General features: G+C 44.0%; 2 protein-coding genes across 5 annotated transcripts; one reads left to right on the forward strand and one right to left on the reverse strand.

Moving 5' to 3' along the window:
• Positions 1-213: 213 nt before the first annotated feature.
• LOC147204302 (C-type lectin domain family 9 member A) lies at positions 214-5,343 on the forward strand. 3 transcript variants are annotated; one of them, XM_086114068.1, is made up of 7 exons: positions 214-643; positions 979-1,074; positions 1,907-2,011; positions 2,476-2,580; positions 2,687-2,838; positions 2,929-3,029; positions 4,476-5,343. In XM_086114068.1, exons 1-7 carry the CDS (start codon positions 523-525, stop codon positions 4,600-4,602), a joined length of 807 nt encoding a protein of 268 aa, XP_085970194.1. In that variant the 5' UTR covers positions 214-522; the 3' UTR covers positions 4,603-5,343. The 3 variants fall into 3 exon arrangements, with proteins under 3 accessions (XP_085970194.1, XP_085970195.1, XP_085970196.1); XM_086114069.1 differs by having other exon boundaries at positions 215-643; positions 988-1,074; XM_086114070.1 differs by lacking the exon at positions 979-1,074 and having other exon boundaries at positions 216-643.
• Positions 1,766-12,378, reverse strand: trpv6 (transient receptor potential cation channel, subfamily V, member 6). Of its 2 annotated transcripts, none has more exons than XM_086114065.1 (17): positions 12,033-12,362; positions 11,603-11,700; positions 11,398-11,520; positions 10,759-10,899; positions 10,313-10,411; positions 10,042-10,217; positions 9,296-9,442; positions 8,899-8,978; positions 8,676-8,811; positions 8,470-8,556; positions 7,935-8,011; positions 7,693-7,858; positions 7,131-7,197; positions 6,574-6,842; positions 6,328-6,434; positions 5,454-5,697; positions 1,766-2,381 (listed from the first exon to the last, which is right to left on the reverse strand). In XM_086114065.1, the coding sequence occupies exons 1-16, from the start codon at positions 12,161-12,163 to the stop codon at positions 5,463-5,465; spliced, it is 2,139 nt and encodes a 712-aa protein (XP_085970191.1). In that variant the 5' UTR covers positions 12,164-12,362; the 3' UTR covers positions 1,766-2,381; positions 5,454-5,462. The 2 variants fall into 2 exon arrangements, with proteins under 2 accessions (XP_085970191.1, XP_085970190.1); XM_086114064.1 differs by lacking the exon at positions 1,766-2,381 and having other exon boundaries at positions 5,367-5,697; positions 12,033-12,190; positions 12,283-12,378.
• Positions 12,379-14,188: the final 1,810 nt, after the last annotated feature.

Here is a 14,188-nt window from a genome sequence, read left to right on the forward strand (position 1 = left end):
AGGAAGAAAAGCAATGGAAAAGTGAAGCTCCCCTTATCTTTCTCATGTGTATTTAATGAACATAGTTTTGTTTTTATAAATGGCGCAATTATAGATTATTTTTCTTTTTTGGGGTGGGGGGGGTGGAAAATAAAGACGACACAAACATGGTAATGAGCGGTTTATTTCTGCTTATCGTGTTGCAACGCTTCTTCCTTTTCCCCGGATTCGCTTTGACATGGGCGACCAAAGCTTTTGAGGACGGCCCAAGACAAAGATCACGAATCTCAAGAAGGGGAAGTATTCAGTCTTCATCAAGCAGCTGAAGATTGGACACATTTGGGAGCTTTCCTCCCTCGCTTGCGCATTCTCAAGGTTAAAAAAAAAAAAAAAAATCATCCCGACACCTTGTTGAATCTTTGTCATCAGTTGCGTTTGCACTCGCGGGAAAACAAGTTAGCGGTACGGAACTTCTCGGCTCTTCAGCCCCACCAAGTACTTTTCCAAGGAAAGTGAAAGTTAACCGCGGAGAAGAAAGGACTCATGGAGATGCACGAGATCGCCGGCAAGAAAAAGCAACACGAAGCCGAGATGGCGGCAAAGGAGCCGATGCTGAAAGTCAAAGGTGAAGGGAACCTGTACTCACTTCCTGAGGTCCCAACACGTAAGTAGAAAATGCTTTACTTTTACATTTAGACCCATATCAAGACAAGCAGAAGTTGGGGCATTTTGTTGCGTGGCCAAAATTTGGCTGACCGGCTAATAGCTATTATCATAGCTAAAAGATAATGATATTTTATTTCCATTCAAGTTATCTGGATTGTATCTTCTTTGTTATTCATCTGGCGTGAAAAAAAAACCTAGCCCTGGATCGGGGCTCGTAACGGCACACTATTTGCCTGAGTATTTCTTTTTTTCCCTAATTAAGTTTGGGAACATTTTAGATTTACAAATGCCATCTAGTTTCTGGTCAAATCTGTTCCGTTAATTTTGCTTGAGCCGCCGCAGAGGAAGCAGAACCGGGCGACTACGCAGGACTTAAAAATCCACCTGAGGATGTCTATTCAGACATTTCAGAACCAACTAAACGACCAGGTACACTCAATTGCACATTACACACCCCCACAAAAAAAATAAAAATAAAAAAAGGGAAAAAAAAAGGCTCAAGGGTGCCTGAGAACATGCTAGGGCACAGGTGTCCAACTCAAGGCCCGGGGGCCAAATCAGCCCACCAAAGCCAATCAAGCATGTCAACTTCCATGACCCTTCCTAAAATCTGCACCCAAATTTAAAATGATCATATGTAATAAATGAGAGCTGTTGTCAGCATTTTCTTGTTCCCAAATCCCTCATTACAGTCACTTAAATAGTTGAAGAAACGGTTACTCTTGACTTCTTTATATGGTTTCAGTCATAATGGCCCTCCAAGGTGAAGGGCGACTACACTGTGGCCCGTGACAAAAATGACTTTGACACCCCTGTTCTCGGACGTGCCTCCATCACAGTGATTCTGTGGCTGATAACTCGATTCTTGAAAACGTAACTTTGTGTTTGCTGACATTTAAGATAAAAGAATCAAAAGCAGAAGTTGGGGAATTTTGTTGTGTGGCCAAAATTTGGCTGACCGGCTAGTCGCATTTGATCATTTATTTCATTTCCATTCAAGTCATGTGTATGGGATTTTTTTTGGTTTTGTTTTTCATCTCACATGAAACACCGTTTGGCAATCCATAACATTTCATTAAAACAGTGACCAAAATTAAATGTGGATATATTCAAACAAACGTCATGTTGAAGAGTTGCATTTATTTGAACTTTTCACTGAGCTTGTCAGTTCCGAAGCCTTCAGAATTACAACACAAAAAGTTTCGCCGGCTTGGAATATGTCGCCACTAACTACAACTCTGAGATATTCGCACTCTGTCAGTCAAACAGATCCAAGAAGCCACGAGGCCTTACCGAGTGGCATGTTTGATCCTGACCGTGTTGTCTTTGGTGCTGCTGCTGGTCATCATTGTGGTGCTCGTGAAAAGTGAGTATCGTCAATAACTCCTCTCGCTGGGGGCGGGGGGATCGGGGCAGGTAAGCATGACATACCTCTGACTAGCAACGGTCTAAGACATAGGTGTCAAACTCAGGTCCTGGAGGGCCGCTGTCCTGCATGTTTTCCAAGTCTCCCTGTTGCAACACACCTGATTCAAATGAACAGTTTCAATGTCAGGTTTGCGCAGAGCTTGCTGATGATCTGATCATTTGAATCAGGTGTGTTGAACGAGACCCCCCCCCGCCCCCCGGAGGGAGTGCCTCGCCTGGGAAAAAGTATCTACAATGGAATTTCTCCTCCCCCAGTTCTTGTAATGTTTATCGGTGATGTTGTATCCAGCACAGTGTATCTTTGTCTCCTGTGGGAACAGGAAGTCAGGAGAAAGGGAGTTCACGATTGTTCTTCCCACAAATGATGCGCGTGTATACGTATTGTACATCTATCCCCTCTAGTGAAAACTGGATCCAGCGCCTGCCCCGTGAACGCAGTGAGCTGGAAATCGCCAACTTGCACCGTGGAGCACTGCAGGACTTTCACTTCTCAACATCGAGAGCGATGTGAGTGTGTGGGTGGGATGGATGAGTATGACGGCAAGCATTTTCTCCATATCCACCTTAAGGGTCATCGTTTAAAAATGTCTTGCGCTGGACTACCCCGCTTTAGGTTCCTGCTGCCAGCAGTGCCCCCCAAGATGGGTGCGACTGGATCAGTCCTGTTTCTTCTTGTCCACGTTGAGGCTGAGCTGGGAGGAGAGCCAGAACAACTGTACTGGTGAGGGAGGATCTCTGGCCGTGGTCAGAAGCCAGAAAGTCCAGGTGGTTGTGACGCCGATCATTGTACCACTGAGAACAAATTGATTTGCTCTTCTTGTCGTTGGAATGACATTGTCGACCTCACTATTCCAGAGCTTTCTGACTCAAAATGGAAACGGCCGTAAATATTGGATCGGTCTGCGTAGCACAAATGATACATGGACCTGGATCGACGACAACGCGCTGCAACAGAGGTGAGTCTGCTATGATACACTCCATGCAGTCCATCGTCAATGTGCCGCAGGACAGCGCCGACGATTGCCAAGGAGGACTTGCTCAATGTCAGAATTTTTATTATTATTTTTTGTACGAAGCATCAATGGCTGGTATCGTCAACTTCCATGAGTATCCGATTAGCTTAAAATTAGGGCCGTATACCAATACGTGGTATCTGTACTTGCCCGTTTTCTTAAATTGAAAACTCTGGAATTGGATTCCAGTGTTTCTAAAGTGTGGCTATTCACTGTTATTTTATTGTTAGCTTCTGTGGGGTGATATTTTTTGTGATACTGCTGTTTCCGAGGGAAAATAACGATTTTGTAAAATTGGCTCGAACGAAGGCCACAGCGCTATTCGCCGTGAGCATGTTAGCTTAGCTCGATGCTAATACACTTGCTATGGAGCGCACGTGTCGGTACAATGGTTTATCCCTTTTTCTTTCTTTTATAACGGCACAGTTCTATCTTATATCAACAATCTCCATTTTCACCAACTTCATTTCTGGGTTTTTTTTATGTTACAAATCAAATGCTAGAAATGCTAATCGGACATATTCAACAAAAAAACACTCACCAGGAACGTTATCTCTTCTAAACCCTTCTCTTGCCTTGGAAAGAAAAAAAAAGAAAGATTGCCACAGGATTCAACTCTACTATCTTGCACAGGTAGAGGTTCAAGGACAAGTTTTCATTTATCGTTCTTTCGTTTCGACCCGCCTGGGAAATTGCGAGAATGCTCCGTCTCTCTCGCGAACGAGCGCTGCGGTGCGTTCATGTCCCTCGGAAACAGCACTATCACAAAAAACATCACCCTACAGAAACTAACAATAAAATAACAGTCTTATCAAGGCTGGGTTACATCTCCATTGAATGCCGTTCGGGATTTTGAACTGGAGAGGAGCCAAGACCAGAGTGCAACATTCAATATGGCTTAACTGTGATGTTCAATGAGATGAATGGGGATATAGAGAGACCATTGCTAACATAGCAAGTTATCAAGATAGCTAGCGCGCGAGATAGTTGCATAGGAAAGCAAGCAAACTGATAGGTAGCTAGCTCGCAAGCCAGCTGATAGTTGGGATGCTAGCTGTGACACTCCCCTCAGCATCTGACATCCACTTAAACAGTCTGTTGATTGCTATTTATTGTTTTTATATTTGTCTTTTTTTATACAGTTCATTTTCACTGACCTTATTTTTAGCTGTGTGTGTTTTTCATGCACTACATGTTTGCACACTGGTGGCGAGGAAATGCATTTCATCCATGCTGTATGTTCTACGTGGAGCATTTTTAACAATAAAGCTGGATTGACTTGACTAGCTAGTGAGCTGTCAAGCTGGCTAGCTAGCACGCAAGCTAGCTCGCTAGATAGCGAGCTATGCGCATAATACCAAGGTTGACGGTTTTGATTGTGGTTTGTAGCTACTGGGGAGCCAACCAGACAACGGGAGATTGTGGGATTCTGAGCAGCAACAAGCTTGCCGAGAAGAACTGGATTAAGTCACCTTGCAGCTCATACACATACTACATCTGTCAGATGCACCTCTGAACTGGAGTTAGCCAGGAGCGTTCTTCCAAGCGTGCAAATGAAAGCCTTTTAAATGATCCATGCTCTGCAAGTTGGACATAAAGCACTGTACATTGTCCGCAGCAAATTCTAGCAACTTTTCTTTGATATTACCCGCTTAATATTTTGTAGACCGCCTCGCAATCATTAAGAATTCTATGTGAAACCACCGGAACTAACCTTTCTGGTTCGGAATGCAAGTAATTTGACATTCATAAATAATCATGTGCTTGATTTTTTTTTTTTTTTTTTTTTTTTTGGTAAAACAGTAAATTTCCTTCAAATATTAGAAACAGTTCTCTTGCATGATTTGAACATGGCCACAAACTGCAACCACAAGAATGAACATTTTTGAGACCTTGATAATGAATCAAAACTAAACATTTGATGATGTATTTTGGATCCTGCTAACTTTGGATAGAGCTTCATTAATTGGTCCAAAAACTATTTGCAAGAAATAATGTCTGTGCCGGTGCCGTACAACAACAGGCAGAACAATTAAAAATTACCCATGGGCTCAGCCGAACTAATGTGCTGCGTTTTTTTTTTCTTTTTAATGTACAATATGTGACTTGACTGAATAAAGTTTCGGATGGGCAGTCAGTGAATGCTGTATCAATTTTAAAGTACAATTCCAAGTGCCTTTATGTAGTGGCTTAAGAGTACTCGACGTGCGATTCACTCTGATTTTGCTTCAATAAAGGTTGATTGTCAAATAAATAATTTGTGCAGAACTTTCTTCCCTCTTAAGATATATTCCCACTTTATATTTTGCAATATCAGACACTCTATTTTCACGCAAAGATCAAAAGATAGATCGTGAAGTCATTCACCAGCTCTGTTTAGACAAAATGGATGTCTTGCTCGTCCTCGGGCTCCTCCACCTCCACGTCGGCACCCAAAGCGCTCTGACGAATCAACTTCCAGCCGGAAATGGATCGCCGATTCCTCGGTCTGACCTTGAGGTTGGCGTCGGCCTTTTGGGTTCCCTCCTTCTCCCCCTTTTCGTCCTCCCGGGCAAACACTTGAATGTATCGCCGCATCTTCTGCATCAAGGGGTCGTTCCTGTCCTCGACTCTGTAAAGTGAGACAGCCATCGGGCATACAGAACATTGTTATACCGAGCTTGATCTAAAAATATATTTTTGATATTGTGACCGAGCATTCAAATGCTTTAGAGGTCAATCATCAATTGGTATCAGACTTATCAACTTTTTATAAAAAAAAATAATAATTAAATTATACTATAAAACACACTGCAGTGAAATTATTTGGAGTATACCGTTAATGTGAAGCTACAATGCCATTAGAGATTAAAATTTTACACCGCATGCATGGTTATGATATATACTTTGAAACATGTCAATGTTAGATTTAAAAAAAAAAAAATTGTCCAGTCACTTTTCATCTCCTCCGTGTTGCCACGTCATTCTAATCTGCCGATCAGAACGTAACAAAAACTATTTTTGCAACAGGGCTCTCGCTTTAACCAATCTCACTTCAAATTCATTCTCGGAGGGCCAAGCTAACTGGCCCACAATGACATCGGCATTTTTTCCATCTTCTGATTGGTTGGTCAGAAGGAAGCTTAGTTGGGATGGAGGTAGGCTGGGGTGAGCAACAGTTTTTCACATATTCGTCCTGTACTGGGCTCTTGATGCTCGATAAAGCAATTGGAAAAAGACAACAGAACAAAACACCACTTACCGGAGATACCAGCGCTCGGTCAGGCCGTAGCTGAGCCCGCACACTCCGAGGCGAGGCCAGAGGCAGCGGGGCAGCCTCCTCTCCAGCATCAGCGTCGTGGCCACCACCTGCACAGTGGTTACCATGACAACGCCACACACACCACATTGTTATGAAGTGAAGCGCAAGCTTTGTTTTTGTTTTCCGTTTGGGGCGAGGCTTGGCTTCACCTTCCGCACAGATGCGCTCCTTCACCGCAACTCTCACCTGAGTCCTCCAGAGCTCGTCTCTCTCCTGGGCCACCCGCCAGTGGGTGTCGCTCATCATGGCGATCAGCAGGTTGAGCAGAAGGATGTAGGACACCACCGAGAAGGCGCAGTGCAGCACGTGCACGATCGGCGGCGTGCTGAAGGTGTGGTCCACCGGCAGGTCGATGAGGCCCACGCTGAGCTCAAACTGGGAGAAGAGCGTGATGGGGAAGGAGCGATACGCGGGGATGGTGTCTGGCTCCTGAGTCATGTACACCATCCACAGGGCTGAGAAGTCAAAACAGAGGGGAACGCTTTTTCACATTTACGTAAAACTATCGGAACAGTTCGTGGCCCGAGGGGGGCGAATGACGAGGACGCTGGCGGTTTAGGTGACTGTTGGCGTGAACAGTATTTGGAGGGGCCAGAAAATTGACAGTGCTAGAAAAGCTGTACAGTCGTGACATTTTACCAAAATATTTTTTAACACTCTCGTCCCATGAACAGATCATCGAATATTGACACAAATGTATTCAATTGGGAGGGATGCTGCGTGCGTGCAATGGGCATACTCACAAGCTGAAAAACCAAGAAGTACAATGACACTCAGCCACATAAACTTTGTCAGGTCTCCAAATATAATCTAGGAAGAAAAGAGGCAAAGGATGCGATTGTGAGTGCCACGAAATGTGAATGCAGCCGTGTCAGAAAAGAAGAAATAGGAGTCAAACCGCATCGAGTCCACACAGACTGTAATCGCAAAAAAAATGCTCAAGGGGAAGTCAAAAAATTGTCTCGACAATAAGAGGTTCTTTACGCCCCCCTTTTTTTATGAAATCGAATTACAAAATTAGTATCACTCATATTTAGCTCAATCCTGGGTCAGATGAGATTATGAAATCAAATAAATTCAAAACGCACACACATGCAGGTATCAGGATTTTTTTTTATACCTTTGAAATTAGTAACATTATTGTTTGGCCCCATTTTATTTTATTTTTAACAGGTATTATTTTGATTTGATGCATGTATTACTCATGAAGGCAGTCTGTCCCTGCCCCCCCCTCCCCCCTCCCCCCTCCCCCAGATTGCCAGACACAACAAGTCACTTTCACTTTGAAAATGTGAGTGGGCGCACCTTCTGGATCATAATGACGTACGGGCCGAGCATTTCAAAGCCGCGCGCGAAGAACATGACGTTGGTCCAGCCCAGCACCAAACACACGGCCATGACCTCGGCTTCGCCCCGCACACTGCACGCTCTGAACACACACAGCAGCACCACCAGGCAAGCGTAGCTGACACTGCAACAGAATCGACAATCCATTTCGAGTGCCTTCTCATGCGACGACAGCTCTGGTGGCGATTTCAGCGACGTACAGGATCACGTGGAAGGGGCCGCCGAGTGCCGTCTGACCAAAGTAGCGCTTTGCTCCCATCCTCAGGATGTCTGGAATCTGATCTCACGGAAGAGGGATGGACAGCAAAAGTGTCGTTGAGCGTCTGCAATAAACAGTCTGGACAGTGGATATAAAAACAAAAAAAAGTGTACACACCGCTGTTTAAATTGGATCCGGTGCTTTCTGAAATAAATGTCAGAAAGTGTGATCGACTTTCATCTGGCTGCATTGATCGAAGTATACAATTCAACATACAGTATGTATTGTTTAGATTTTGAAGAATTGTTTTAAAATGTTACAAGAAAAAAATGTATTGTTTGAGAAAAATACCAATAACTGCGATATTAAATCGCAAAAAAAATAATCGTGATATACGTAAATCTGATCATCACACGTATAATCGGGAGATAAATGAATCGTCCCGCCCTTATTTTTTCTATCACGAGAAGTTAACCTGGCATCTGAGCAGTGGTGTGTAGACTTTTATATCCATTGTAAGTGCACAATGGCCATACTTCCAGCAACAGGATAACCAAAGCTCCCAGGACACTGATGATCTCTCCGACCAGACGCAGGGTGTCCGCGTGTGTCACATAACTCTCCTGAGAACGAGAGAGAGAAGGATAGTCAATTCCCCTGAAATAGACCCTAAAGAGGGCAAGCGCTGTTGAAAATGAATGCGCCGATGCTTCTGCAGTGTATTTTGTAGCTGCCAACGCACACGGAGCGTCTTCTGGACTCGGATGGTTTTGTCCATATCTGATAACGTGTAGTTCTCCGGAGCATCCTTTAGGGGGCGAAATATGCAGCACAATGTGAACATCCCAATGTAGAGCAGGTAGAAAACCATCAGGAGTCTGCAGAGATGATATTTCCAGAAAGAACAAGTATGAGGCAACACGAAACAAGTGTGCAGGTGCTTGGTGAAGACTTCAAAAGCATACCTGAAGTAATGCTTTCCGTATAGGTTCCACTTGAGGCTGACCAGCTGCCTCACAGGGGTCACCTCCAGTATTCTCCTGGCCTTGAGACACAAAATAGTGAATGACACCATCCATTCGTCTGACATACTTCTCACTCATTTACGTGCTCTGAGAAGACTCAACATACATTTTGAAATATAATATCCTAATACAATGCCAATGAAAAGAAATGTTTAGGACTGCAGTTAATAGTTTTAGAGTGGAGTTTTTGACTGATTATCTCATCAAATAATTCATTAGAAAAACGCAATTACTCGTGCTTCCCCAAACACAATTATCTTCAAATTAAAAAGAACAAACAGACAAACCCCCCCCCCCCATCCTATTTTACTCCATAATAATGGAAACCCAGCTGCACCTCTTTCTGTGGGCTCCCCACAATGAGCTCCAGCACTGACATGTTGTCTGCCCATGAGTCAATCTCGCTCAGATCGTAGAGGTGAGAGGTCAAAGGTCCCAGACCCCACTGCACCAAACGCCTTTTGTTCACCAGGTGCTGAAAGGCCTGACAAAGACGAAGAGGAGTGAAAAAAAGTCCGCTTCACCTATTTTATCAAACAGAACCGGTGGCGAGACTAGGAGCCGTAGATACCCGAGCTAACTTGCAAGACGGCTCCCCGGCTAGCCAGATAGAAGGACAGATGAACTGGCAGTGCTAGCTAGCTAGATTGGAAGAGGCTTGCAAGATAGCTAGCCGGCTCGCCAGAAAGAAGTACAGATTAACCAGCAGAGTTAGCCAGATACCGGCGCTAGCTTTCAAGATGGCTAGCGAGTTAGCCGGACATAAGAACTGGCAGTGATAGGTCGATAGATGGAAATAAAGAAAGAATACCGGTGCTACCTTGCAAGCTGGTTAGTCAGCACGCCAGATAGAAGGATAGATCAACTGGCAGCGCGAGCTAGCTACCAAGCTCAATTCAACTGTATTTATAGAGTACTTTAAATCAACCTAGCTAGATAATCCAACCCTCGGTTTGTTTCCAATGTAGATAAAACAAATAATCAAGTAGATTACAGAATGTCGATCTGATATTTTTAATTGTGTGTAGGGTGGTTGGCGACATCCCCACACCACAAAACAGATTGGGAGTCATATGCGCTCACCACGGAGTTTCCCTCTTTGGCTGCCAGTTTAAACGGCGTCAGGCCTCGGGAGTTGGGCACCATGTCGAGCGGTACCGACTGGTCCAGCTCTGCATCGCGGGCCATTATTAGGTCAATAGCCTGGCATGCAATTGTCTTGTTGGGCTGCAGGACTAAAACGTGAAGCACCGTGTTGCCTTTCAAGGGAAAAAGACAAAAGACAGTCGAGTCGAAGGGGGAGAAGTTAAGTCGTGTCAGGCATGCCGGGCTTTGTTTTCAAAACTTCAAATACCACGATAGTCTTGGACCCTGGTGCTGGCCCCCGCATCGATGATCATGGAGATGATGTCCTCATTGCCGGCGCATGCAGCAAAAGAAAGTATGTGCTCACCTGAGGACATTGGGACGAGGGCGTTGTTATCCTCCTACTTAGTTCAAATAAACGACTCTGTCTTGAATAATTGTTTCGTGCACAAGAGGAACAATTACTGTTGGACTGAATGAAGACATTTTTACGACTCATTCTTGTCTTTGGCAAACTGTATCTCTCAAAAGGACTCGCATTTTTTGAAAACATTTCATTCGAGTTGTTAATTGAACAATACCAAAGAAATGATACTTTATTACAATTTAAAGTATTTAGTGTACGTCTTTACATCAAGCTCAGTTCCGATTGGCACTGTTGGAGAGGTTATTACTTAGTCAATGAACACCTCCTAATTGTGCAAAATTTCTCACCACAGTAAATGAGTCCACCGATCCTCTTTCTGAAGTACAGGCCCGTGACTCTGGGCGTAGCCACGTCCGCCCCGCGGCTAACCAGTTGATGGACCAGGTCGAAGTTTTGATTCACCACAGCAATGTGGAGAGGTGTGACACCTGAGGCAGGGGAGACCCAAAAAAAAAAAAAAAAAAGTGCCAGGAGTTTGTATGCGCGTGTACGCGTGTGTTAGCGCTCTCATCGGAAAAGAAACATATTTTAACGTGCCGTTTCCTGCCAAAGAATCACACGTAAAATAAAATATTCAGTAAAATGAATCAAAATAAGGATGTTTATAATTACCATTGGCTGTTAACTCCAAATATATCTTTCGATTTATCTGTATAACAAATAGATTACAGGGACATTTTTTTCTACTATAGAGTTCGTACGGTAGCTGTTTCAGAGCAAGAAACTGTTGTGGTAATTTATGTCAAACACGTCATATCTCGAACTGTAATAATAATATTTTTCTCTTTTTTTAAATTAAGTTTAAAAACCAGGTAACTAGTAACAAATGTCTTAGACAAGGATAAGTATGATTTTTAAAAAGCTATTTTCTGGTGTTGAATTAAGTGACGGACTACGCTGTGGTGTTAATTTCACAGTGTGTTAACCTTGGAAGAGGTCGGAGGTCATGGGCTCATTGATGAGTTGGGGGGCGCTGTCCATCAGGGCCACCGCCGCGTCCAGATTGTCGTTCATGGCGGCCACGTGGAGCGCCGTCTCGCCCAGGGCGCCTGAACCGCAACGAGGCACGTTGGGATTCAACCACAGAGCGGCGGACAGACGGGACGGGACAGACAAGACGGGTGGGTGTACCTCTCTCAAAAAGGTTGGTGGAAGAACAGCCGAGCAGCTTCTTGACGCAGCCCGCGCTGTTCTTCTTTGCCGCGTAGAAAAGAGGTATGTCGGTCACGCTGGAAGATAAACGTTTCCACATCACATTAGCCTCCGATCAAATATTCCTCATTCGTTTTCTTCATCGCTCGTCTCTGGTGGGAAGTAACAAACTTGGGCGATGCAGTAATCCAACTGAGATATGATGACGCAATACGATTACTGTACTGCAAAAGTCAACGCACTCCTGTTCAAATACCAGCTTTTTGTGATATAAAAATGAGTGTGATCAATAGATACGTTGGTATGTGATCAAAATTAGGTGCACTTTTAAACGGGGGTGTGTAGACTTTTTAAATCCACCGTTTTTTTTGTTTGTTTGTTTATTTAATGAATGCAACAAACGTCTTACCACTTGGTGTGCAGCAAGAAGGTCTCGTCCAGCATCTGGTTCCATCCTTTCTTGTGGTGAAGGCGAAACTTGAGCTGACTCCACCAGTGGTTGAGCTCGCTGGGAGCCGACCTGGCCAGCGCGGGGGACATGCTCGTCCAAACGTTGCTTCCACCGCACTGGGGTGCCAAAAGTCACGGAAGAGGGGAGGGGAGGTGAGCATGCGTTTATACCAGCCCGTCTCGAGGGGAGGAGACACATTGACATTGACCTCGAGTCGGACTCGCACTTGAAATGCGAGCGATCCACGTTCGGCTTGGGAAGTCCTTTGGAAGACAAGACGTTCTTTGAAAGTTTGCAGGTGAAGCCTTCACTGGTGGGCGAGCGGGCCCGTGTGCCTTCCGGCAGCCTGCCCGGAAACCTGCATGGCCCTGATGGCAAATTCTGCAGCATCATGACATGTTTCAAAAAGCAGCTTTTGGGAACAACCAGTTTGGAACTTGCAAGCCTTTCAATCAGATACGAAGGCAGTCCCAACTCAGCGTTGGCATCAGCAGGCGTCACTGCACGCATTTTAATCGACACGTTGCAAAGAGGGGAATCTTCTGTTAGTGGCTTGGCTGCATTAAAAACGATGTGATGGACATCACCGTAATCCTTGCCCTTGTTTACAACCCCACCTGGAACACTAACTCTAGCCTAAAGCCCCACTTTGAAGCAACGTTTTTTTTTTTTTAGCCGGGATTTAAATTTGATTGACACTTGGGGCAGCCTTCGCCTTTCTGGACAGCTTATTCCGTTTGCTTGCAGCATAACGGCTAAATGCATCTTCACCACATTGACTTTGAACTCTGGGCTCCTCTAATTGACCCAAATGTGAAGTCTGCAGTCTAGAATTAACATTGACCAGACTGTCGTCAAATTAAGGGTGAATCACGACACCATCAATGATTTGCATCGTAAAAGGTAAATAAATACATTTAAAAAAAGGAAAGAAAATAATAAGGGACGAAATAAAACAAAAAACAAATGCAAAACTATAAACTGGAAATATTTTAAATATTTTTTTTAATGTCAGATTTCATGGAATAAATAAAATAATGCAATGCTAACCCAACAAAATAGGGAAAACAGTACCAGATGAATGAAAATGATGTTTTTAAACACTTCCTGGGACAATTCAACTAATAATCACGCTTCCTTCTCATTGACGGTTTCGGGAAGGCCCGTCCGCGCTCTCCAGTGACTTTGGGGACGGGACTTTGTCTCGCTATCGGGGAAGATCACTTACCATGACCCAGCGCTGCTACCGCCATGCCAGAGAGCCGAGTTTTGCCTGACACATGCTGAGGCCAGCAGATCTCCGACTGCGATTCCACTCTAAAAATGCTGACCGCCGCGTAGATGGTTGACTCCATTACGAAGGTCATCCGGGTGGTCAATGTCAAGTTCTTTAGGAGGGGGAACACGAATCCACTACCGCGATTCAGTTCCGTCTGCTGTCCAGATGCACGGAGTGCCAATTAGTAGCGGCGGAACGATCCAATTAGCGATAATATTGATACCGATGTTATCGCCATTCATTCACATCGATGTTAGCGTCATGAGACTTCTGTAGAAGATGAAGTCACACACACTGATGCAATATATTTACCCAAAAGTTATGTATGCGTGTGTGTGTGTAACAGTTTTTGTTGATTTTTTTTTCAATTTTATAAGTGGATACCGTAATTTTAATACTGATCGATGTCTATTTTATGTTAGATGAGATGTATGGCGTACGTAAAAATATATCTGGACCCGGATGATTTTATTTTATCCGACAACTTGACAAAATAAAATCGCGTAAATTCAAAACCTTATGTTCGGCGTAATAGAAGCTCCTTCACTTACATAATCCTTCCTTGGCACGGCGATGAACCAATCAGGTGCCAAAGCATTACTTTTCTATTAGACAGTGCTTTGCTGCCACCTTGTGGCATTCTATGGTGTTTCAGAATAACCATGAAAATACTGAATAATAGATTTTTCAGTGACTACTAGGACTGGTTCCAAAAATGAAATGTGTGATAGGCAGGAGAACATAATATAAATGAATTTCGTTGGATATTGATTGAAAATTGTTACAATCTACACATAGGAGGGTGTTCGGTTAAAAAATAAAAAAGACAGTGATG

This window comes from Hippocampus guttulatus, chromosome 6, assembly GCF_054856545.1.
Source record: "Hippocampus guttulatus isolate MCC_2025c chromosome 6, RoL_Hgut_1.0, whole genome shotgun sequence".
In the NCBI taxonomy this organism is placed as follows: domain Eukaryota; kingdom Metazoa; phylum Chordata; class Actinopteri; order Syngnathiformes; family Syngnathidae; genus Hippocampus; species Hippocampus guttulatus.